At 36.8% G+C, this 23,919-nt stretch overlaps 1 protein-coding gene across 2 annotated transcripts in view; it reads right to left on the bottom strand.

Moving 5' to 3' along the window:
- Positions 1-23,919, bottom strand: part of ASXL3 (ASXL transcriptional regulator 3) — a 136,156-nt gene that overhangs the window by 43,015 nt on the left and 69,222 nt on the right. For both annotated transcript variants that reach the window (XM_081950546.1, XM_081950545.1), the window contains exons 4-5: positions 23,784-23,895; positions 14,286-14,407 (exon numbers count right to left, since the gene is read on the bottom strand). In XM_081950546.1, coding sequence (XP_081806672.1) covers positions 14,286-14,407; positions 23,784-23,895 — 234 coding nt within the window. The remainder of the gene's footprint in view (positions 1-14,285; positions 14,408-23,783; positions 23,896-23,919) is intronic.

The raw sequence follows: 23,919 nt of genomic DNA, 5'->3' as shown, positions 1-23,919 counted from the left end.
TTTTGACTCACCAACTTATTGAACTACTGATTTTAATAAATATGAAAGAAAATGGACATCAAAACTCTTTTTCCCCCCATTTCTGACCAGAAGCAAATTTATATGATAATCGAAGTTCTGGTGAATCACTATGCGAGATGAACTGTGTTCGTAGATAGTGAAGATAAGGCTGACACAGGCAATCTGGTGACCTCTACAAGTTTTGGACCACAACTCTGATAAATCTCAATCAATATGGCCAACAGTGGGGGTAATGGGGGCTATTATCTAAAACATCTGAAGTAAAATGCAAAAGCATGCATAGATCTGTAATCATGGAACAAGTAGCTAAAAGAAAGATAGATCTGTAATCATAAAACAAATGGATATCAATCACACACAAAAAATAAGGGCAAAAGCCTTTAATACTCCTAGTTCAAGATAAAGAGTACAATTATAGATGTGACATAGTTATAACCCAATAGTTTAAGGTAAAATAATTATACATTTTACATTTATTAACTGTAACTTAAACATTCTCAAAAAAGAGAGTAGTCCAGACAACTATTAAATCTCTTCAAGTCCTTATTAGTAACTTTAATTATGAAAGAAGTAAGAGTTTCCTAGATATAAAGTTGATTATTAAGAGTATTTTTAATCTAACTCATACAATTTAAAACACAGATAGTAGGTGATAAAAATATGCTGACATTTTAGCATAAATACAGGTCAACCACCTCTTTTTCATGAAATTTACTATATCAAAAGTGACACATAATTAAATGAAATATAAACTAATTGGCATATAAATAATCTAGAAACAGTGTAGTCTTCCTAATGTGTCATTAATTACATTATGTAGTCTGCAACAATACATTACATTTGTCATGCACGGCGATCTATAAATAAGAAACCTACATTCTTAAAATCGCTGCCAGAAAAATGTTACAATATAAATCACACTTACAAAACAAAAAGTAATTTAAAAATCCCGTATAATTTCTACCAGATAGACAGGAAAGCCAATATTCTCATAAAAACCAAATGTAAACAATTCTAATGCTTAACTGTCAAAAGCAATTCGTTTTATATCTGGAATCTGATTAGCAACATTAATTTAGATCTGAAAACCATTAACTATCAGTTCTCTCTTAAAACTTTCTACAATGTTTGATATAGCAAAGAATCAAAGTACTTAGTATAAAAGCAGAATATGTCTTCAAGGCTGCAGCCAATTTATTTGACAGAGTAATAAAACATGCTGACCTACAAAATCACTAAAGCATCTGCATCCTTAAATACGCTGCTTAACATTTCTCTTGTATACAAGCTCAGATTCCAATAAAATAAGACGGTAAGGAATCATTTATTGATAATTTATACTGAAAGATCTAACGTGTGCTAGATAGAAAAACATTCAATGTCGATTGAAGAGAAGTATGTTCTTTCCAGTTGCTATTTTTATCCTAAGCCCATTACATAGTATTCAACACACATTTCATCAATTCAAATGATTATCATAATTTTTCTACCTGCACTTGTCTTGCGTTGATTGATATTGCACATCTCTATTTGTTTTCATTTCGTGGTCCAGGAGCCTTTCCAGCACTGTTTTTCCCTTTACCACAAAGGCAATGTCAAATAACGTGCACAAAAAAGGGGAAATGGGGCAACCCATTGTATAGACCCTATGTGTATTGCATTTGTCACTGCCAAACATTAAGGCAATACAGGTATGGGAAGAAACCATAACCCACACTTATGGCCCAAGGCTTTGAGTCATGGGAAAAGCAGCATAGTTATTAGCCATAAAAGCCAAACAAGCTAGTTTTCCAGAATCCTAGGAAGACCATTGGCGATGGAGATAGAATTGGAACGACGTTACTTCCTGACTGCAATGGAGTGTTATATTTTAATCATAGTTAATTTAAAAGTCCAATTTCGCTTACAGCTTTCCCCTAACCCATCACTTCATTGTAGGGAGAAATTTGCTTTATTATGATATGTTCATTGCTTCTTTATAGCCCAATTGTTATAGCCCAATTGTGTTTTTTTCTGCACACTTTCAGTCTATGAAATAAACAATGCCAAGCAAAGCTTCCCAACCTGGTATCTTTCAGATATTTTGGGATTATAACTTCAGAATTCCTACTGAAATACTATTACATCTCTGTATATACTAGTCTTAACACATCTGAGAAGTATCAAGCTATAGAAGACTAGTCAAAGGTTGCTAATACAGGTAGCCCTTGACTTACAGCCACAATCGAGCCCAAAATTTATGTTGCTAAGTGAGACAGTTAAGTGAGTTTTGCCTCATTTTATAACCTTTCTTGCCAGAATTATTAAGTGAATCACTGTAGTAATCACTTAAGTTAGTAACACAGTTGTGAGGTGAATCTGGCTTCCCCAATGACTTTGCTTGTCAGAAGGTTGCAAAAGGTGATCACATGACCCCAGGACAATGCACAACCATCGTTAATATGATCCCATTGCCAAATATCAATCACATGACCATGGGGGGGTGCTGCAAGAGTTGTAAGTGTGAAAAACGGTAATAAGTCACCTTTTTCAGCGGCGTTCTAACTTCAAACGATCACTAAACAAACTATAGTTAAGTCAAGGACTACGTTTATCATATTTCCCCATGATAAAAAAATGGCCCTGAGGTTTGCTGTTTTTGCTAATTCCTCTTGTTTAAAATTAGTAGTGCTCTTATTACTCTGTAAACCTGTATCAAAACAACTGATAAATTACAGGCACTTAAAGATCTACATTGACTTTCTTAATTGGTTAACAACAAAAAGCCTGTTAACAGTTACATGTTTCTCTTTGTTATTTAATTTCCAGAAACAGAAAAAAGTGTGTGTGTGTAACCATAGAGGCATAATGAAGGAAATCTTGCTAATGCTGATGAGAACAGGAAAGGCAGAAAATATATCAACTTTCACATTTTCAATTGCTTCTTTTCCTTTTTTTTTTTAAAGAGGATAAGCATTTCTTTTTAGAAAAAAAATGTATTAAGATGTTAATGTGGTCAATTGAAAAATCTCCTGTGGGGAAATATTATCTCTCTTCTACCACAGCACAAAAGCAAACAAGCTAACTAGGAAGCACCCTGCACCCTGCTGCTTTTAATGGCACTGCTGTTTGTTATTTCAACAATAAAACAAATTTAGAATCAAAACAGCATTTTTCTAAAACCAGTGTTGTCAACAAGTTGTGTAGAACATCAGAGAACTAGCATCCAATTTTTCTTTTGTTAACATATTTGCTGAAGCAACATTTGGTCAGATACCAGTTTTTCTGGAAAGATGGAAATAGACCAGGTTATTTACAATATTGCTAGGATCTTAATTCAGCACCAGTCCATACACTAAAATGCAACCGGCCTTTTGAGCATTTTCAGTTAAGACATTAGACAAAAGCTATATTTTGCAATAACCACATTGTGAATCAAAATTACAAGGTGGCCCTTGTTATTTAGGGAGATTTCATTCTATTCTACCATTGTAAAGACTATCCTGGCTTGACTGATCCAAGGCCCCCTAGGTATTGTGTTTTATTTGCTTCTGATTCTTTGGGACCTGATGAATATTATTTCAACAGGAATTGTTTATTTGAACCTAGTAAACTTATGTTTATGTCATCAGCCACTTAGTTTACTTTAGCCACTTTTTTGGTAGTCTTTGAATTTTCTGACTCTGTAATATGTGTCCAAAACATTTAAGCTTTAATTCCATTTTAAAGTGTTCAGTGCATAGCAGTGGTTTTATTTCATCTAGTATCAAATGAACTATTTTTTTCTCGCAGTCCAAGGCTTTCTCAACATTTATTTTCAGTACACAGCTTCAAAGAACCATTTTTCTTACTCAGTCTTTCTAATGATCCACCTTTTCCAGCTGAATGTGAAATTTTAACTCATACAATTGGGAAAAACATAATCTTAACAATACATACCTTTGTTGTAAATGCAATGTTTCTGGGCTTTAATAGTTTATCTAAAAGAATGATAGTTTTTCCTCTGGCTGACATGTTTTTATTTCATCATATAATCAATATTCCTGTACATTTTTTTTTTACTATAGAATAGGGGTGTCAAACTTGATTTCATTGAGGGCCGCATCAGGATTGTTGTTTGACCTCGGAGGGCGGGGAGGGTGTGGCCAGCTCGAAATCACTCGTGTCAGGGGTGCCTGTGATAGCCCGAGTGCTCTGCCAGTGAAAACGGGCTCCCAAGCTCCGTTTTCAGCTGTGACGGCCTCCTTCATCCATCTACCAGCGAAAACAAAGCTCGGAAGGGCTGTACGCAGCCCTCCCAAGCTCCATATTTTTCTAGTAGAGGCACTGCAGGATGATCCTTCACTGTTTCCAGGGCAGTCCCACGTGCCTGATCAAAGCACCACATGGGTCGGATCGAGCCCCTAGGCCTTGTGTTTGACATCCCTCCTATAGAAAATAAAATCTATTATTCCAACAATTTTTCCATTGGGTTTTCCATACAGCCCGTTGATTAAATCTAGTTTCAAAAAAATGACCAGCCTTTCGATTTTCTTCTTTCACTTTCACCAAGAGATTCCCTAGGTCTTCCTCAATTCCAGCTATCAAAGTATTATTACAAGTCTATCTTATGGTCAAAGGTAATTTGTGTTCATGTCATCAATTTTAATTCCAGCTCCTATTTCTTCTACTTCAACTTTCTCAGGGTATATTTTGCATAAAAGTTAAACAAATGTGACAATGCATGATCTAGGTATACCCAATTTTGAACCCTTTTAGATGCTCCATATTGTGTGGCTTCTTGTTCAACCTACATTTCTTTTCATTAAATAGATAAAGTAGCCCGTGTTTTTAAGGGCTATCCACAATCTATTATAATCTACACATTGGCTCTTTTTTGTATAATTATAAAAAAAGCAAAAATATATGCCTTTTTGGAACTTCCTTGCCTTTTCCATTTTCCATCAGATGTTAGGAATATGACCATGGATAAGGCTTCCCTCTTTTGATTCCAGCTTGTACATTTGACTATTCTTATTCATTAAATTGCTAAAATCTGTAGAAAGAATGTAAAAGTAGTTAAATAAACATGAGCTCTTCCCTGAGAAAGACCAAGGGGTAAGAAAGAAACTCAAGATTATCCTATCTTGTTTTTCTTTTACACCAAAGAATCAGAGGAGAACACTATCATGTTCTCAAGTTTTTATTGCAGATACAACTTAGTTGAATAGTTGAGTTACAACTATTCATTTAGAGATAGTTTGAAGATACAAGGGTCTCAGAAAAAGTTACATGCAACTCATCCTTAAAGTTACAACTGTTGCATTACCCCCATCATCATAGGATCATATTCAGGCACGACAACTGGCTCACTTTTATCAAGGTTACAACATCCTGTGCCCACAAGATCATTATTTTCAATTTTCCCAAACCAGTTGCCAACAAGCAAAGTCAATTGAAGAAGCTAGAATTGCTTAGCAATTGCATGATTCACTTATAACCTTGAAAAAATGGACATAACATCTGGTCTGATTACATGATGACTCACTTTAGGATCATACCAATTTATGGCAGTAATTCCAATTACCATCACAAATCAAGAACTATTTGTATTGCAATGAAAAGGTAGAATTCCAATATTTTTTTTTAATGTTTGTTTCCTCACTTGCATATTTTGAATACCTATATCAGTCTTGAAAGCCTCTACTTTCTCCAATCAGGCATCAAACTGTGCCTTTGAATCAGTGATCGGATTCAGAAAATGTTATTACTGGTTCTGTGGGCGTTGTTTGGTGGGCTTGACATGGCTTGGTTGGCTTGGTGGGTGTGGCGTGGCTTGGTGCGTGTGGCTTGTTGAGGTGTGGCAGGGGAAGGATACTGCAAAATTCCCATTCCCTCCCCATTCCTGCGGGAAGGTTACTGTAAAATCCTCATTCCATCCCCACCCAACTAACCTGCTTTCCAGCTCCGTTCTCCTGTTCAGGTCAACAAAAGAAATTCAGCTGGGAGGCAGCGGGGGTGGGGCCAGCCTATTTGCCGGTTCTCAGAACTACTCAAAATTTCTGCTACCGGTTCTCCAGAACCTGTCAGAACTGGCTGAATACCACCTCTGCTTTGAATGTACAGATGGCATCAGATTCTTAGGGCATTTCAATATACAGAGAACAATTTGCTGAAGCATTATTGAAACAAATGGATGTAAACAACTAATGGATATACAAATAACAAATTTACATGATGCTATGGTATAGGTAGCATAACCTTGGGACAAACTTTTAGTCAGTAACAGCTCAGCAGGTTTTTTTTGTTGCTCCAGGATCAATTTTGTTGCAATTCTGCTTAAAAAAAGGGGGTGATCAAATTGGCTCACTGAAGGCAAAGATTTATTTACTGGATAATTACCAGAATTCCATGCAAAGATTTAGAGTGCCATTTAATGATCAGACTAGGAAATCCTCAACAAATGGAAAGATTCACAGGCTAAAGCAAGTCAACTGCAGCATTCACAAGTACATATTGGATTTTCAATCATATGCAAGAGATATGAAGTGGAATGATATGGTTTGACTAATCAGTTTTGGGGAGTTCTTCCTGATATACTAATTCTGAGTTAGAGAATCTAGATAGGTTCGTGATGGCGAACCTATGGCACACATGCCAGAGGTGGCACGCAGAGCCCTCACTGTGGGCATACGCACCATCGCCAGCTGCTTTTCTGGTTTTCAGTGTGGACAAGCGTGCCAACCACGTGGTCTTCATGTGCACCTGAGTGCTGGAAACCCAAAGACCAGTTGGCCGGTACGCATGCGCATGCTGGAAACCCAAAGACCAGGTGCTGGTGCATGCATGCATTCCGGTTTGGGCACTCAGTGCCGAAAAGGCTCGCCACCACTGATCTAGAAGAAGTATTCCAGCTTTATGCACTAACTGATGGATGGTTGAAAGAGTTGAGGCCATAAGGTAAAGAAGTGTAAAGCCACCTCACTGTCTCTCCAGTAACCTCGTCAGAGACCAGTACCATAGAAGTCAAGAAAATAGGAGTGGTAAAAAGATTCCTGTCCTCAGCAGAGAAACAGAAGGACAAACTTCAATTTGTTTCTACTTTGGAGCTACAAAGTAGAACATCTGTGTAACCACAGCCCATGTAGCCTCCCAGTATCAAAAAAAGGCTCAAAAACTTTGAGAAACCTCACGTTCCCCTCTCAAAAACCTAGCAAGCCAACACTCAAACAACTAAGAAGAACTCAGGCAGCTTACAAGAGCTATTTTATTATCCTGTGATTCTTTATTCAACCCCAAATACAGGAGTACACCTCTCAGTTCTTAAAGACTCAGGTGCCCCAGTTAATTTTATGAATGAGAGTACAGTGCAGCAGTTGAAATTACTTAACAACATTATTAGAAAAATCAGGTTTCTAGAAATTATTGATCAACAAGTTCTTCAAGCTGGTCCTGCTTTCAGTACTCAACATCTTTGGCAAGATGGGTGGCATACAAGTGTAATAAATAAATGTATAAATAATTTGACAATAAATGGTCATACAGAATTTTTGCCACACTCTACTGCCTCAAAAGATTGAGCATAAGGTGCAAGATAAGGTGTGGCGAGTATTAGTAGGAAATTAAAGTCACTATCAGACCTTATCCCTTAAGTTGGATCAAAATGGTAGCTTAGGGAGCAAGAAGGAAATCTCAAGTTTTGGGTGGCTGAACTGGATGGACACACAATGACTAGGAATATTATCAAAAGCAGCAAGACCTTAAAAGTTAAAATTTTGGAGGCCAGGTATTTCTGCATAACTCACATGCAAATCAATTGCTCACTGAGTCAGATAAAATGCCTGTGTTCAACTTTGCTTGACAGAAGACAGGAGCTGGTTTTCCTTTTTTTTTCTTTTCAGGGCCCAAAGATTGTACACTCAATATTGGAATACTAGTTTGATCAAGCAATACTACAGAACTGCCCCACATCAAAGAGTGAGCATGATCCTGGTTACCCGAAAACAAAGCTATGGAGCTGTGAATGGGTATAAGTGTGGAACTCTTTCCATGTATGTGTGATGTATCATATTAATCTCCCACCACTGACTGGAGCACAGGAGGGGACAAGAGATTGCTTCTCAAAGACCTAGTCCATTTGGAAAGCAAGGGGGATTGGTGATGGGACCTACTCCAGAGGGCTGCATCTATGATTGATTAAACATGTGAATGTTCAACTGTGTGACGGACCATAGTGCCTAACACAGAGGATGCCTTGTAAGGGTTAGCAAGGCCATCAGTTATATAGACCCAGAAATGTTACATAACAATGATAAAGCAATGTAAATCACATTGCTTCCTTTACAGTTGGAATATAATATCTGATAACACTATAAGCAGCCCAAGCACCTCTAAATTCCATTCTATATCTCCATACCTTTTCTCTAACTGATGTTAGCACCATATACCATAGCAATGACTTTTAATGTATCCATATTGTGTTCACAACAGAAAAAATACAACAATCTGGTTTCTATTATCTGTCTCCGCTCCCTCCAGGTTCATCAGATGGCTTTCGTGATCCCTTTATTATTTCTATGCCATCTACATATTAAATATGTCTTTCTTCCTTGTTGATGTAGGAATGTAATGGCATTGGCTTCTCTGCCACGATGCTCAGGACATTACACAGTGCTTAAATCTTTGAAACCAGCACTGGCCGGTCTAATACCATGTTTAGTATATTCTGCCATAAACTAGTTGCATTTTGTCACAAATCATAATTGGGGTTATCTTTCTAGCCATAGGCTGAGGCCATCCATCCCATTCTAGTACTGCATAGATGGAATTCTATCTTTGAGACTCAAAATATGGACATTATACTTGCACATATAGTGATTTTTTCTTTCTTTATAGAGTGAACAATAGATTATAATAATGTAATAGTATCCAATGGATGCCATGCTGTTTAGCAATTTCATCTTCTCACTTAAGGACAACAGTGTGCAAGAACCTTTGCCTCTTCCCTTAGCAGAGCTCTCTACTGTGCACTAGCTCATTATTTTTATTATAGAAGAAGTTTCTTAAGACACATGTAAAAAGAGACAACCATGTATTGTATTAGATGTTACCTGGTGAGCAAAAAAATGCTGTAATCTGAGGAACAAAGATCCAGACCTCCTGCTTGTGGTTTGCTGCTAAATGGTGTCATTCTTGGCAACAGTACAAGTAACTATGTATATACAACTATGCAGTAACTTGAGCAGGCACTTCTTCCTGAAACTAAAACCATGAGATGCAACCAAATGTTGTTTCCCTGTTTCACTCCCCACCCACCAACTAGCATATGTATAGTATAAGTACCCTTTACATTTTGTTATGTCTAGAACCATGTAGCCAAGTGACAAGCCATCTTAGGCTGCTCTGGCACACAGATTTCTCACCAAGTTTGGAATAGACAAGAAAATTCTGTCCAACAACCAGATCATTTCTCTCATAGCCCTCTTCTAGGTTTTGGCATCTGCCAAGCTGCCTTTGGCTGACCCCAGTTTAATCAAATGTAATATTTCAACAATAGGATCAGGAAAATTACAAAAAACCATGCATTTTTTTACAGAACAGACTGGGACTATACTTGATGGAATAAAGTTCCCTCCCCCATTTTCATCATGATTTAATGAGTTTATGGAAAAAGGCCTGCATTCAGACTGGTCCATCTCCAATGCTCAGCTGACAGGTTTATACGAACTAACTTTTGACCCTTTCAAGTTGATATATAATACAATTTAAATGTATTTTTTGAAATCACAGAATATGTTCCAGTGGCAAAGTCTCTATGAAAAGCAAAACTATTTTTCCTTCAATGATAATGAAATTGACCCAATGCCTTCAATGCTTTTTGGTACTGCTGGAAAAAAATAAACTAAAAATGTCTGTGAGAAATGACAATATATAACGATGAACCCTTTTGTCAAAACTCACTGAGACATGCTGGAAGTGATTTTATCAAGGAGAATAGCGACAATGAAAAAAGAATATAAATGTTGAATAACTCAGATATACTTACCTGAGCAGTGCTTCCCTCATCACTGTCTACATCAGTCAGGCTGAAGTCCAGCTCACAACTCTTTAATTGTGTCTCAGCCTTGTCTGCATAGCTGTACCTCAAGAGAAGACCTACATGGTATCTTCAGAAGGATTCCGACTTGAAGTCCTGGATAGCCTCTGCCATTCATTGCAGACAACGCTGAACTAGATGGACCAATAGTCTGACTCAGTATCTTTCAGTAAGATAGTGATGGGCCACTTGCACCAGACAGATGGCCCCCAAACCCTGTTGCTTGGCCTCTGGAAACTTCCAAAACTGAGTTGCCAAAACTCAGAAGCAAATCATTCAATATACCCACAGCAATTCCCCATTAAATGTGGCTGGAAATTAAAGCTAAAAGAATAATAATCCTCAAATTCCTGGCCCCGCAGGAAATAGTGCAGGAACTGCTGCAGTTGGTCATTTTCTTATTGCTTCAACTGTACTAACTTCTGGTCAGGCTAGAGCAGTGATGGCGAAACTATGGCACGCGTGCCACAGGTTGCACGCAGAGCCAATTGTCAGGGCACGCGAGGCGCTGCCCTGTCAGCTGGCCAGCGCACATGTGCGTGCTGGCCAGCTGAGTTCACCCTTTTTTAAAGCCATTTTTCGCCCTCCCCAGGCTACAGAGGGCGTCCGGGGGGTCGGGGGAGGCTGTTTTCGCCCTCCCCAGGCTCCTATAAAGCCTCTGGAGCCTGGGGAGGGCGAAAAAGCATGTAAAAATGGGGGGGGGGTCGCGCCTGTAGTGCGCGCATGCGCACTGGGGGTCGCACATTGCATTATGGGTGCGGCACACCCGCACACAACCCCCCTGCACTCCCCCCACTTATGGCATGCGAGCCAAAAAAGGTTCGCCATCGCTGGGCTAGAGGAATAACCTTTAGATATATGAATTCTATCTTTTTACCAAGATCAAGATGATTACTTGAGAGACTAATGGCAACAACCATGGCTCAATACAAGAAGATTTTTATGGACAAGGAAGTTCTTGAATTTTGGTTCAACAGGAGATCCCAGGAATAATAGATAGCAACTTCTAAGATCCTCCAAACTATACTTGTGCCATAATAATTCACATTGTCTCAGTGACGCCTAGATGATATAGAAGCAAGGTAAGTCACAGATGTGGAATGGTTGAGTCTAATGGTTTCATTCTCACATCATTCTCAGTGAAAACAACTGGTCAAAAAAACTAATAAAGTCTGAATCACATAATCTTCCATTACATTCATCTGTATCTAGCATTGATTTTAAAAAGTAAACTGAAATATAATCAGAGCAAATATTCAAAGTTTCATTATTTTGCCTAACATACTGAACAATGCATGAGAACAGTTTGGAAATCAGCAAAAGAGCCCCCCCCTCCCAAAAAATCCTCAACCAAGTCCATGCTGCTTTTGGCACTCCACAATGTAAGCAGTTTATTCCCAGAACATGTTAAAGGTTCACCTCCCGGTGCAGCAAAATAGATCCAGTAAGTTAATATAAGGTGGTATGTGTCACATATAATTGCTTAACATCTCTGTGTATTCAGAAGCACTGTGGGCTATTTGTGGTAGAACAGAAGCACGTTGTAAGTACATAAAAGCAATAGAAGGTCTGAAGAGTAGATATACAGTAGCAAAACTGACTCCCAACAGCAATTTTCTGAAGAAAAATTGCTGCTTAAAGTTCATTCACCTAACAGATAGGATTCACAGTTTGGAGTTAAATCAAATCCAGCTGCCTGCATCTAGTGGGAATGAATACCTAGAGCATAAGAGGAAAAGAAGGGAGAATAGAAGACTCCCTCCTTAAGGTAAACACATCAACTGAGACTGATAATCTTTTAAAAATGAAATGCTTGCATAGTATTGCAGGATGAGTGTATATATATTTGCATTTCTCCCTTGAATATTTTATGCTATGAAGAAAACTGTAATGGTATTTATGGATTTTGCCCTCAGTTGATATTTGCTTATTTCACCTTGCTGCTAGACTCAGTATTTCCTATGGAAATGTTTATCCATATTTAGTTTCCCTGTGAAACTGAACTATTCCATTTCTATCTCCTTTCCAAAGGGATACAGAAACCACATTAATGTCTTATGGAACTTTGAAGAGTAATATAATTAGTATGCAAGAAATTCTTTTAGACTGCATTCTTCAGATGCACATATTTACATGCACATGCATTCACATACACACACACATTTCCCATGATGGAGCAGTGGAGTGGGAAATTATAAAGAGATACATCAGATGGAAATATAAAAGGCACAGTGGGTGAAAACTACATTTTAGATACAGGCCATTGACAGAACAGTTGTTACATCTGACACAGACCATCATGTATTAATGTGCTAATTAATGCAGTGATATAGGAAACTGAATCATCTCCTTAAAGTTATGGTATTAAACTATAATAGTATTAAAAATCCCAATGAATTGTATCTCAGCTGTTTCACAAAGAAATCAGTTTTTAAAATTCCTTTCTCCAAAGACTGCCACCTTGAAGTTAGTGACAGAATGCCCTACCTAACTGAAATATCTTCCTATTGTTTCTGGATAGTGACATTTCTGATGCCAAATTTATATTCAACTCTTTTTTTGAAAGGAATTGGCATTGCTGACAAATAATGGCATATATCACACTGAAAGATGAGCAGATTATGAATCATAGTGTTACTATGAGTGCTGTTATTTTGTCCTATAATAGCAATGTCAAGATAGATATGGGAGAGAATGAAGGCTGTGATTATTTAAATGTCAGTGGCAAAGAATTACTGTGAGATTTGGGGATGCTACAGAAGTGGTTTGAGCAAACAATTGTTCAGTTAAAAGATTGTATAACTTGAAAGCCCTTAGCACTGAAATGTACCATGCTTCATCTCCTAACTATAATCTCTTACAAATCATAAATTGTTCTGATAAAAATACACCCCTTCCCCTATGGTAATGGATATGGTAGGTACCATTAGGTGTTTATCTTTGTCCCATGCTAACCCATGGGGGAGGAAAGCATTATTCTTCCCCAGCTCCTATTTCAGAATTGGATACAAGCCAGGATGAGTTTTCCCTAACCAGTACTATATAATTGAAATTAATGTGGTACCTGAAGGATCACGGATTTGGCTACATAGCAGTCAGATTCTTGCACATATCAAACCAAGGCACTGAGGTGTTTTGTACATGTCTATGTGTTGTGGCCCAGCAGGATCCGGTTGAGCTGCTGATGGACTCGGATAGCGAGGAACCATATGAGTCCGCCCTGGACGATGTGGAGGACCCTGTGCAGGGTTCAGACTCAGAGCAGGGACCAGAGAGGCTGGTTGGCCATCAGGAGGCACCTGAGGCATGGAGCAGTGGGGAGGATCAAAGGCAGTTTGTCTCTGATGCTAGATTGAGAAGGGCTGAGAAATGGAAGCAGCAACTCCGTAGACAGACTCACAGAAGATGATTAAGCACAGGTGGTTGTGGATTGGCCCCTACCAAGAGAGATTATAGGTGAGGCGTTGGGAGGGGACATTTGCAGGAAACAACTGTTCGAATTAGTAGTTTAAGAAAATCTATGTATTCTAGCCGTGTCTGCTTGTTTGGACTATCTGCATTGCTTCATTTGAATTATCTGGGTTGCTTTATTGAAGGTGAGTTGTCTGGGCCCTCAGCCAAAGAATTTGTTATCTCAGTAATTAAACAGGGGCAAACAGCCAAGCCTGTGTTCTGGTTTATTCACAGGCGTGGAGAGGGGGGTCAGAACACTATGTCTGTCTGTCTGTCTGTCTGTCTGTCTGTCTCTCTCTCTCTCTCTCTCTCTCATCTATCTACCTACCTACCTACCTACCTACCTACCTACCTACCTACCTACCTACCTACCTAGATGGATAGATAGACAGACAGGCAGACAGACAATTAAATATAGATAAAGATATAAAGTATTTTATATACATTGAGTCTTTCCAGAATGTGAGATGGTATTTTAGCATGCTTTGGAAATGTGTCCAGCACATCAGGGATCTAAAAACATGGAAGATACAACACAGGAAGTTGCAAGACATGTTTTTCAGCATTTGAAGCTTCCCTGTTTCTGCTTCATCCAATACTCTTGATTTTGAGTAAGATGCCTATTAGGATAAAAGTTTGCATCTTTCGTAAAAACAACAACAATATTGTATAAAATGTGAAGTATTGGGTAGAAATAAATGATTCAATTCAATTAGTTTAGATATGCAAATGTAAAAATCAAGAAATGTTACTTTACCTGTTTAAGTGCCTTTTTGGTATGCTGCTGGAAGGAAGACACTAGCTTGCTTTGCATTGGTGCATTTGTAAGGCTTGAGTCCCGAATGGAAGACAGTTCTTCAGGTGCTTGCTTTGGACAAACTACGAACATAAAAATAAAATTAAGTACTTAAACTACAGGAGATTCATTTCATTTCATGATTTTAAAATATCACAAAACTGATCTAGTCAGGAAGATCTCAGAGCTGATCTGCCATATAAGGAAGCAATTGTATTTCAGACAGTATAGAATATCTAAAAGGCTATTTAGGACAACCAAACAGTTAGGTAAAGAGGGAACCACCAACAGCCATTCAAATGATCAAAGACACATTTAAAGTGAACTTGTGGATGCTGCAAATATCAGCTTAAATAAGTCTGAACTCCTATTGTTCTTGGCAAAGTATAGGCTTCCAACCACAAAAAGCATCTGCATGACAACTGGCAATGAAATCACACAATGCTCTGTGTTGTCAAAACATACATTTTCAATTGCATGCTTCCAACACATGCTAAATTCAGGAAATGCTGATACCTAGAAATTAACATCTGTGTAATGTCTTCCATTGTAATTTGAAAATGTACTGTCTGCAATAATGTTCGCAGCTACATTGAATGTAATAAAGAGAACTACCAGTCCAGGAAGCAGAACAGAAGGATGCTTATCACCTCCTGTAAATGTTACAGAAGTTAATAGAATAATAGAATTTAACAGCCTTGAGATCCCTTGACCTAACAGGTTAGTGCTAAGGTTCAACCAAGTAGAAAAAGGGACAACAGCACATAAGCCAATTCTATTCAATGTTTTCGTTCCAACATTGAATTACGATCAAGCTTTACATGTAAATGTTATTAAATCTTGTGAGAAATATTGAACAATAGCAAAACCATGCCATGATGCAAGGGGAAACTGAGTTATTAATAGCTAGCATTTACACAATATTTTTAAACAATACTGTGAGAGCCTTATACATACAGTACATTATCTAATAAATGAATGACCATATCAAATGTTAGTCTAATTGCTTAATTTAGACTAGTTGTTTAATCATATCTTCTCTAGTCTAGAAATTCTTTAGGGGCATAAACAGGGTTCTTTCCCATCACCTGTTACCTGCAATGCTTTTAACTAGAGATAACAATGATTAGATTTGCAAACTCGGACTTGTGAAACATGCATTCTACAATAGGGGTATAGCTCCTCCTCTAAAACTTCCTCATTACATAAACAATTTATGTATTTAAAAATAAGCAAAATACAGTGAGATAAAAGTACAAGTCTAATTGGCTTAACATAACAGTTGGAGAGGAGGGGAGAGTGGATGACAGACTTAAGCTGCAAATCATGTTAAAGCAGTGTTTTAACTAGAGCTGTTATTTCTTTCATAAGGTGTAAAATTGGGGGATGGAGTTCTGCTGATTTTCAAGAGCTTGTAAAAAAGAAGTGACATCTGAAGCTCTTGCAAATGCTGATATCATATAATGGCAGGTGGCCACCATAATTCCCCATTTGACAGAGAAATGGGAAGCACTGCTTTAAGAAAGTGTTATATGTCGATTGTGAAGCCAGGTGATAAATCTTTGTTACTGGCATTAACACAGAAGCTATATTTATATTAAGGCACTGATCTATAAATCTCATAGATGTTACCTATTGTCAATTATAGTATTAAGATTGCGAGAGTTGACTGAATTTCTTACGTTTTTCCATAATAGCTGGGTTGTGGTTTTTTTTGACAAAGATAGACACAAAATTACTGCAGTTACAAGTAAACTATTCTACACTAGATCATATCTGGAATTTAGGCTGGAAAAACAGGTTTCAAAAATGGGTTTTGCAAAACATGTTGGCCGAAGAGCTTCCCCATTTTGAAATGTTAAAGCAATCATCCTCATTCTGTAAAAAGAATCAGAACCGCTTCAGACACCTTTACCTGCATTCACTCATTATCCAACATACATACATGCACATTACACACATACATACCCAAGAAAAGCATTCAAGGCAGTGCTCCATCAGGATAGGAAATCATCATTTGTAACTATGTTAATACATTAGGAAAACCATCCAGAGTATTTGATTACAACAGACCATGCATCGGGTTATTTTGGTTTGTTTATATATAGCCCAGAAACACATCATATAAGGTGGGTGCCCATATAAATCTGATAAATGTTACTATGAGAAGAATAATATGCTGGATCTTTAATTAAGATCTAACATAATTAATTATAGAAGTCTCATCATAAACTTTAGAAGAACTAAGAATAGCGTAAGTTGTTAAAAGATATGTCAAAACATGAAACAGAAAATGCTTCAGATTTTTGTAGTATTTCTATACATAAGCTTGACAGTGGGTAATTTTTATTATGTTAATTAGTTGCAGAAACACAAAAGAAGACCTAGCTACCATATAGCCATAATAACTGTCAATTAAAACTTCTAAAAAGCCACCTGACTCTACATGGTCAATCTAATGGAAGACATCCTCTGCCTTATTTAACTCAAATAGGTATCTCAGATAAAATGAATTTACTTTTTTATTGATTATTACTAATAGATTTAAAATTAATAATTATTTTAAAAAACCTTATGTTTGAGCATTTGATGCAAATATTATGCAAAACATTTCTAAAGTCAGTGAGGGCTGTAAAGCAGTATGAAGTGGTATCTAAGTCTAAGTGTTATTGCTATATATAGATAAAATAATTAATTAGGATTAAAAAAAAACCTTTACTTGAACAATGAACTCCTTTAGCTATGTAAGCTCAGTGGGTGATATTATTTCTTAGTCTAACTATTCCACAAGGTTGTACTTGCCGGGAAAACAAGGAAGGGGTGGGGGTGCTTTGTATACAATCTTAAATTCCCAAAAATGAAATAGACTACCAATCTAATTAGGGATGTACTAATAGTGAAGACAAACCGAGGTGGTCACTTGGGACCTGCAAGCTTGGCCATAAGGAGACCCCAAGAGGAATTGTAGTGGAGAAATCATATAAAAGAAGAGAGGGAGGGACCACTGCTGTTTCTTCTGTTTTTCTTCCGCTGTGCTGGGTCAGCTGTCTCTGAATCAGCACCATCACTATTGTTTCAACTACCAACCTCCTCCCCTCAGTTAGAGGAGAGATACTTTGAACTTATCAGACCCACTCCAGTGGTGACAGCATAGAAGAAATAGCTATGGGAGTTTCCTTCTCAATGGCTACAGCTGAGACATGGTTCTTAGCTTTAAGTTTGCCTTATGGGACAGAAAGCTTTACTCCCAAGCCCACCAGTAGCAGCAGCAGCAGCAGCAACAACAACATCTGTCTAAATTTCAGGAAAGACTTTTGGTGAACAAAAATGCAAACTCCAGTCAAAACCACTGGCTGACTGTGCAACCAGCCACAATAATAACTATTATTATTAACAAGAATGAATTTTGACTAGCAGCTATAGGTGCCTTCCTAATTGTTCAATATCTCCTTCCTACACTGATTTGATATGTTAGCATTTAATACAGAATGATAGAAATTATGCTAAATGAAAATCTCAAAAATTAAAGGCTGAAAACCCCATGAAAAAGGATGCATAGCTGAAGAAAATAACTGTATATGAACCAAAACAAAGTACAGAACCTTGCATGTCAGAGATGTGGAAAAATCCACAAGGAGGAAATATACCTGCCTTCAGTACTATGATTTTCAGTTTACAAATTATAATTTATAATTTATTGAAAGGTGTTGCACTTTCTGGTTCCAAGTAATTAGAAGTGGAAACCATTGGTCTTAATGAGATCTCTTTCTGAATAAATATGTCTAAGCCCAGCAAGAGAAAAAGGCAAGTTACATGTTATCTCTTTATGATTAATCTTAATATTAAGAATACAAAACATAGCAAGAAAGTTATATTAATTTAATTTTTTTTCTTGGCATAAATGCTTTTAAAGTTTAAAATGAGTTAAGTTAAAAAAAAAACCCAACCACTTTAATTACTTTAGAGAAAACATTCCTCTGCCTCGGGTACTTGTGCAATAGCATCTCTTATGTGATAACCTAAGCATAAAACTGTTGTTCTCAAACAGCAATTATTGGTAGGGGCAGCTGTTATTTCTTATTGAACTGGGCTAATTTGTGAGAAAAGAAAAGGCAGGAAAGATAAACAAAAATCCCCAGAAAACAGGAGAAGCAAAAATACGCTTTGTCCATCAGTCTCAGTTGCTCAGAAAACCTGAACAATAAATGGGGGGGGGGGGGACCCTGAGAGAAAATATGGAGAGGTCAGCTTCAAATGAATTTGTAACTATTGTTTAGGCAGAAAAATTCTGAACCGCTTCAGTCTTCCTTTCTCTAAAAACATGCCATTGTTCACTTGTTTCTGATTTTATCAATTTTACATTGTTATAATAACTTTAAAACACGAAAGTTATGAAGTTACAAAGTATAGATTAACTTTCTTATTGTAGCATATTTGCTGTTATCAAGCAGAAAGTATCTGCATATACTAAAGATACTAAATGATCCAAAGTGCATTCTTAGAAGAAGAATACAAGTGTACGCCACCAGTTAAACTACTGTGTTTCCCCGAAAATAAGACAGGGTCTTATTTTCTTTAGACCCTCGAAATAAGTGCTTGGCCTTATTTTTGGTGAGGTCTTATTATTTTTGAGGTGCAGAAGGTGGCAAGCATGGTTACCTCATGGCTGTTGCTGTGTTGCAATATGTTCAGGAAGGGCTTATTTTTGGGGGAGGGCTTATTTTAGCACATGCGCTCAAAAGCCTGATTGGTCTTATTATCCTGGGATATCTTATTTTCAGGGAAACAGGATATGTTATCAATTCCATACATTTTCTCAAGGTGACACAGACACAACTATACGGGCATTGAAATAAATGGTCTTGCATTGTCAACACACATATATCAAATAACCATTCAAATCACACTGACCTCCCTAGAATTTAAACTGCAAAATCAGAAGAGTTTTTCTCTAGTCAGGCAGCAATACCTTTATGTTAAATGAAAGAGAAAAAAACCCCATAGTGTTAAATTATAATACAGTTTAAAAGAAAGGCATATTTGATCAAGAAGTGGCTTTAAACAAATAATGTGTTGTTTTATGCAAGCTGTTAAAAAATCTTAATTACTCTTCAAGTGACCCAAGTGAAATTAAAATGCATGCATTTAGAACGACATATTTATATTAAAAGAAGCAAAACAGAAAATATATTTGTTAATGTATGTGAGTGAAATATATTTGTTAATGCATGTGAGTGTACATGTACAGGTACAAAAACCGCAATTACAGTCTATATATACAAAGTGCAATTACAATATGTATGTGTGTACAGGCAGAGAATTTGAATAGTTTTTAATGGAAGCAATAAGGCACACAGGAAATAGTCCTTTCCTTCCTGATAATTATTGTTCACATATAGCAATGGTAGTTGATGATGGAATTCTGAGGTATCTTCTGCAATAGTCTGAATCTGTTGCAGGAATATATAGAGTACTACAGTGGCAGCTCAATATCTGGCTAAGATTCTGATGACAAATTATTTCTTCTTTTAAAATCCTTTCTTCCACTAACACAATAGTACAAAGTACTTTTTATAGAATTGTAAGTTTCAAACAGGCACATAGAACTAAATCTACAATTTTGGGCACTTTGACATGACATCCATCCACTAGGATTAGAATATGAAATGTTGCAGGCAAGTTTTTCTTTGTTTGTACACATTTTCTACAAGTAAGCACAAAAATACTAGGAAAATACTTTTAGAAGAGATGCAAGTTAATTTTAACCCATCACCATAGTTATATTATAGTTATTCCCTGTTATTTTCAAACAGAGTATAAAGTATAGGAAAGGTCCAGAGAAAATGACTGGCCAATGGATTGGCAGGGCTGAACAAGCCATGTTTCTCATATTTAAAATTCAACATTCCCACTTTATTCTTATATTTTAAAGGGGAAAGAATAATGGCTATGTTTTGCTTCTGTAATAATACTCCTGCTCTAAAAGCAGGGGGGCAGGCATGGTGGGGCGTGACAAGGGAATAAAACAGAAAACTTGAATTGGGATAAAAAGAGATACAATTTGGGGGGGGGGGGTGAATTAAAACTCAGTTTCTCATGATGGAGTCTTCTAATAGTCAAATTGCCTGCTGATCAGTTACTTTTGGTAGAATTGTTCAAAAAGAGTATCAAGCCTGCCCAAACTGAAACACTGAGCAACTCACACAGAAAACTACCTACTGGATCTGTCCAGTAGTACAGATTTTCCCAGAACTGAGTGGAAATGCTGGCTGCTATAAATGACTCTTTTGGGAAATGCTTCTTATAATTTGTAAGATATCCCAAGTTCAACAATCCACAAAATGGATGTACAACATTATGACTAAAATATAACTGAAGTGCTCAGAGCTTCTGTTCATTTACAGGTCATCCTCAACTTACAATAGTTCATTTAGTGAACGTTCGAAGTTACACAGCACTGAAAAAAGTGACTTATGACCATTTTTCACACTTATGATCATTGCAGCATCCCCACAGTCACATGATTTACATTTGGATGCTTGACAACTGGTTCATATTTATGACAGTTGCAGTGTCCTGGAGTCACGTGACTATCTTTTGCGACCTCTGATGAGCAAACTCAATGGGAAAGCCAGATTCACTTAATAACCATCTTATTAATTTAACAGCTGCAGTGATTCACTTAACAAAAGTGGCAAGAAAAGTTGTAAAATGAGACAAAATTCGCTTAACCATTGTCTCACTTAGCAACATAAATTCTGGGTACAATCATGGTCATAAGTCAAGGACTATCTGTATTTTAGGCAAATCCCCCCTCCAATTGTATCCACATAAAATTCCTTCCCAAAAACTAAATTGCCAGCAATGATAATCAAAATAGAGGCGGTAAGCCTAATTTTCCATATTGAAAATCACCAACATAAGATGTGAATTAGACAGTAGAAGGATAATTTTATAGAGTCAGAGTTTGAAACAGGCATCAAGCTGTTGATCCCAGTCATGCCCTGTTGAAAAATCCAAATTAAATATCCCTAATGGCTTTCTTCCTGAACACATGCAAGCAACCTGGATATTACCCTTTTTTAAACTAAAAACACCATTGGGAAAATTATCATTCACACAGTAAATGGACTAATTATGTGCAACTCTCAAAACCAGTTAAGTCTCTTAACAGGGAAAGCAAGATGTGGAATGAAGTTACATTTTAGCAAGAACCACCTGAAGAATTAGCATAACCTCACCTTGAAAAATGGACTTGATAAATATGATACAAGACAAAAAATGTGCTTGTCCAGGACAGTGGTGGGATTCAAATAATTTAACAATGGATTCTCTGTCCTAATGACCAGCTGGGTAGGTGGGGCTCAATGGTCATGTGACTGGGTGGGCATGGCCAACTCAATGTCACTCACATCAATGGGCACTTCGCCTTAGCTGTGACAATGTAATAAGGGTTAACCTGAGAGGCAGTTTCTATAAGCAGGGCAATAAAGATTAGGCTAGAAACAACACCAGAATGTTTCCTTCCTGGCTTCCTTATAGGATGAACCCTGTAAAGTGGAAAAAACCAAAAAATTTCTTCCAACAACAGGTTCTCCAAACTGCTTAGAAAGTTAACAACTGGTTCTCCCGAATAGGTGCGAACTGGCTGAATCCCACCACTGGTCCAGGACAAGGAAAAGCCTGTCTTTGTGAAAATGTGCCAATGTGCAAAAAAATTATTTCTATTTGAATCCAACATGTAGCATCAGAAATTGAAGGAAGAAAGCCATGCCACTGAATTATACTAAGAGGTCAGCAATGAAGTGTCAATAAATCACAGGCTACCCACAGTACCCCCAGATCCCAGAGACTCCCAATCACTCCTAAAAAAAAAATCAGACATTTTCTGAAAATGCCACAAGGCCTAAATAACACTCTACTATAAACACCAGCTTCATTTAAAAGTCCAATGAAAATAAAAGACACTTTAGCACTAGCCACATCTCAGTCCTGAATAGGAAGTATCTTGTATTTATGCTATCAGAATGCAGGAGAGGGGAATATAATTCTGTAGGTTTATCAATTTTTCAGCTGGTACAAAAACAACTTTGTATTTGTATCAGAATCCTACATAGCAAACAAATGAATACCGGTAATTATGACACTATTTCCTTTAAACATCTTACTATGAATCTTGTTCTCCACTGTCAGTGGAGTATTCACTGCAAAAATGCCCAAAAGGATTAGTGAATGCTCCATTAAAATGGAAGGGTTGTCCTCACCCTTTCTAGAATTTTTAAAAAACATGTAGGAGAATGAAAAGAATTCCCTAAAGACAGAACATTTGAAAAATCATTGCTTTATTGTATTGTTCTCAGCAGAAAAGAAAGATTTTCTAGATATTTAAGGCACAGTTAAACACAAATATGATGTGCAGATTTATTGCAAGGAAAAAGACTTTATCCTCACTTTTAACAACGGTACGGGCTACATATACAGAAAGGCCTTCAATAACTGAACATAATTTTCTTGTCAGTTTGACTATTACTTGTCAAATTATTCTAATTGATAAGTATTTAAAATCCTTTAAACCTGTACATATAACTTGGTCTGAAAATAATACAATATATTGAAAGATTAAGAAGTTAAACGCTTTTTTAAACATCTGTTTACACATGCACATACACTTAGGCATCCAATCTACTAGGCACAGTTGCTCTTTTTAAAGTATGTCCAAAGTTTCCGTTTCTAGTCAGCATTATTTTGTCCCTAAAATTTCTTTGCTAAATGTGATAAACAGTAAATAAAGCACCATTTACTACTTAACTAAACAAAAAAACATTCTTCTCAGAGGAAAAGCAAACTGTTTAAATTATTGTTTCACTAAATTATTGTTACGTATTGCAATATTTTACAAATATATACTAACATATTAAGAGGGTAAAATTATACAGCAGCAATTTCAGCTTAAGCTAATATAAATGGAAAAACAGTCTGCAAATTAACAACATTATAAAATATTGAAAACAGATGAGAAGAAGTCTACCAAATTTCATTTTTTGGAAGAATACGCAATATAAATAGTGCAATTCTGCATGTTATTTTAAAGTACCTAACTTTAATATTTAAAAAATATTTTCTGTAAATTCTAGTTCTTTTTACAACCCTGGAAACTGTAAAATCCAAAATTCTTACCCATGAGCCATCTGATGTAAAGAACATCAAACAAACAACATATCAATGCATCTGGTGCATGAAACTTAACAATTCAATTCTATTAAATATCAAGATTTCTAAATCCATTAATGAAATCTGGAATGAGAACTGGATCTTTTACATTTAAGAAAAAATAGGCCTTACCAGAGCCAGAAAATACTTACATGCATTTGCAAAGCATGACATTTTATATATCATTTCGTCAGCACACAAACACTGCATTAAGATTAAAAGCTAAAAACAATAGAAATAATATTTTACCTCCATTTTCTTCCCCATTGCTATTGTTAGTCTCAGCCATTTCAGTGCTGTCCAACTCAGATTCACAACTTAAATCCAATGTTCCATCTGCTGGGCATGTAGTGTCTTCCTTCTGTGTGTAAAGACATATGTCATG

The sequence above is a fragment of the Natrix helvetica genome (assembly GCF_964273705.1).
Source record: "Natrix helvetica genome assembly, chromosome: 4".
In the NCBI taxonomy this organism is placed as follows: domain Eukaryota; kingdom Metazoa; phylum Chordata; class Lepidosauria; order Squamata; family Natricidae; genus Natrix; species Natrix helvetica.
Note: the sequence above shows the minus strand (reverse complement) of the source record. Positions and strands in the feature narration are given on the sequence as shown.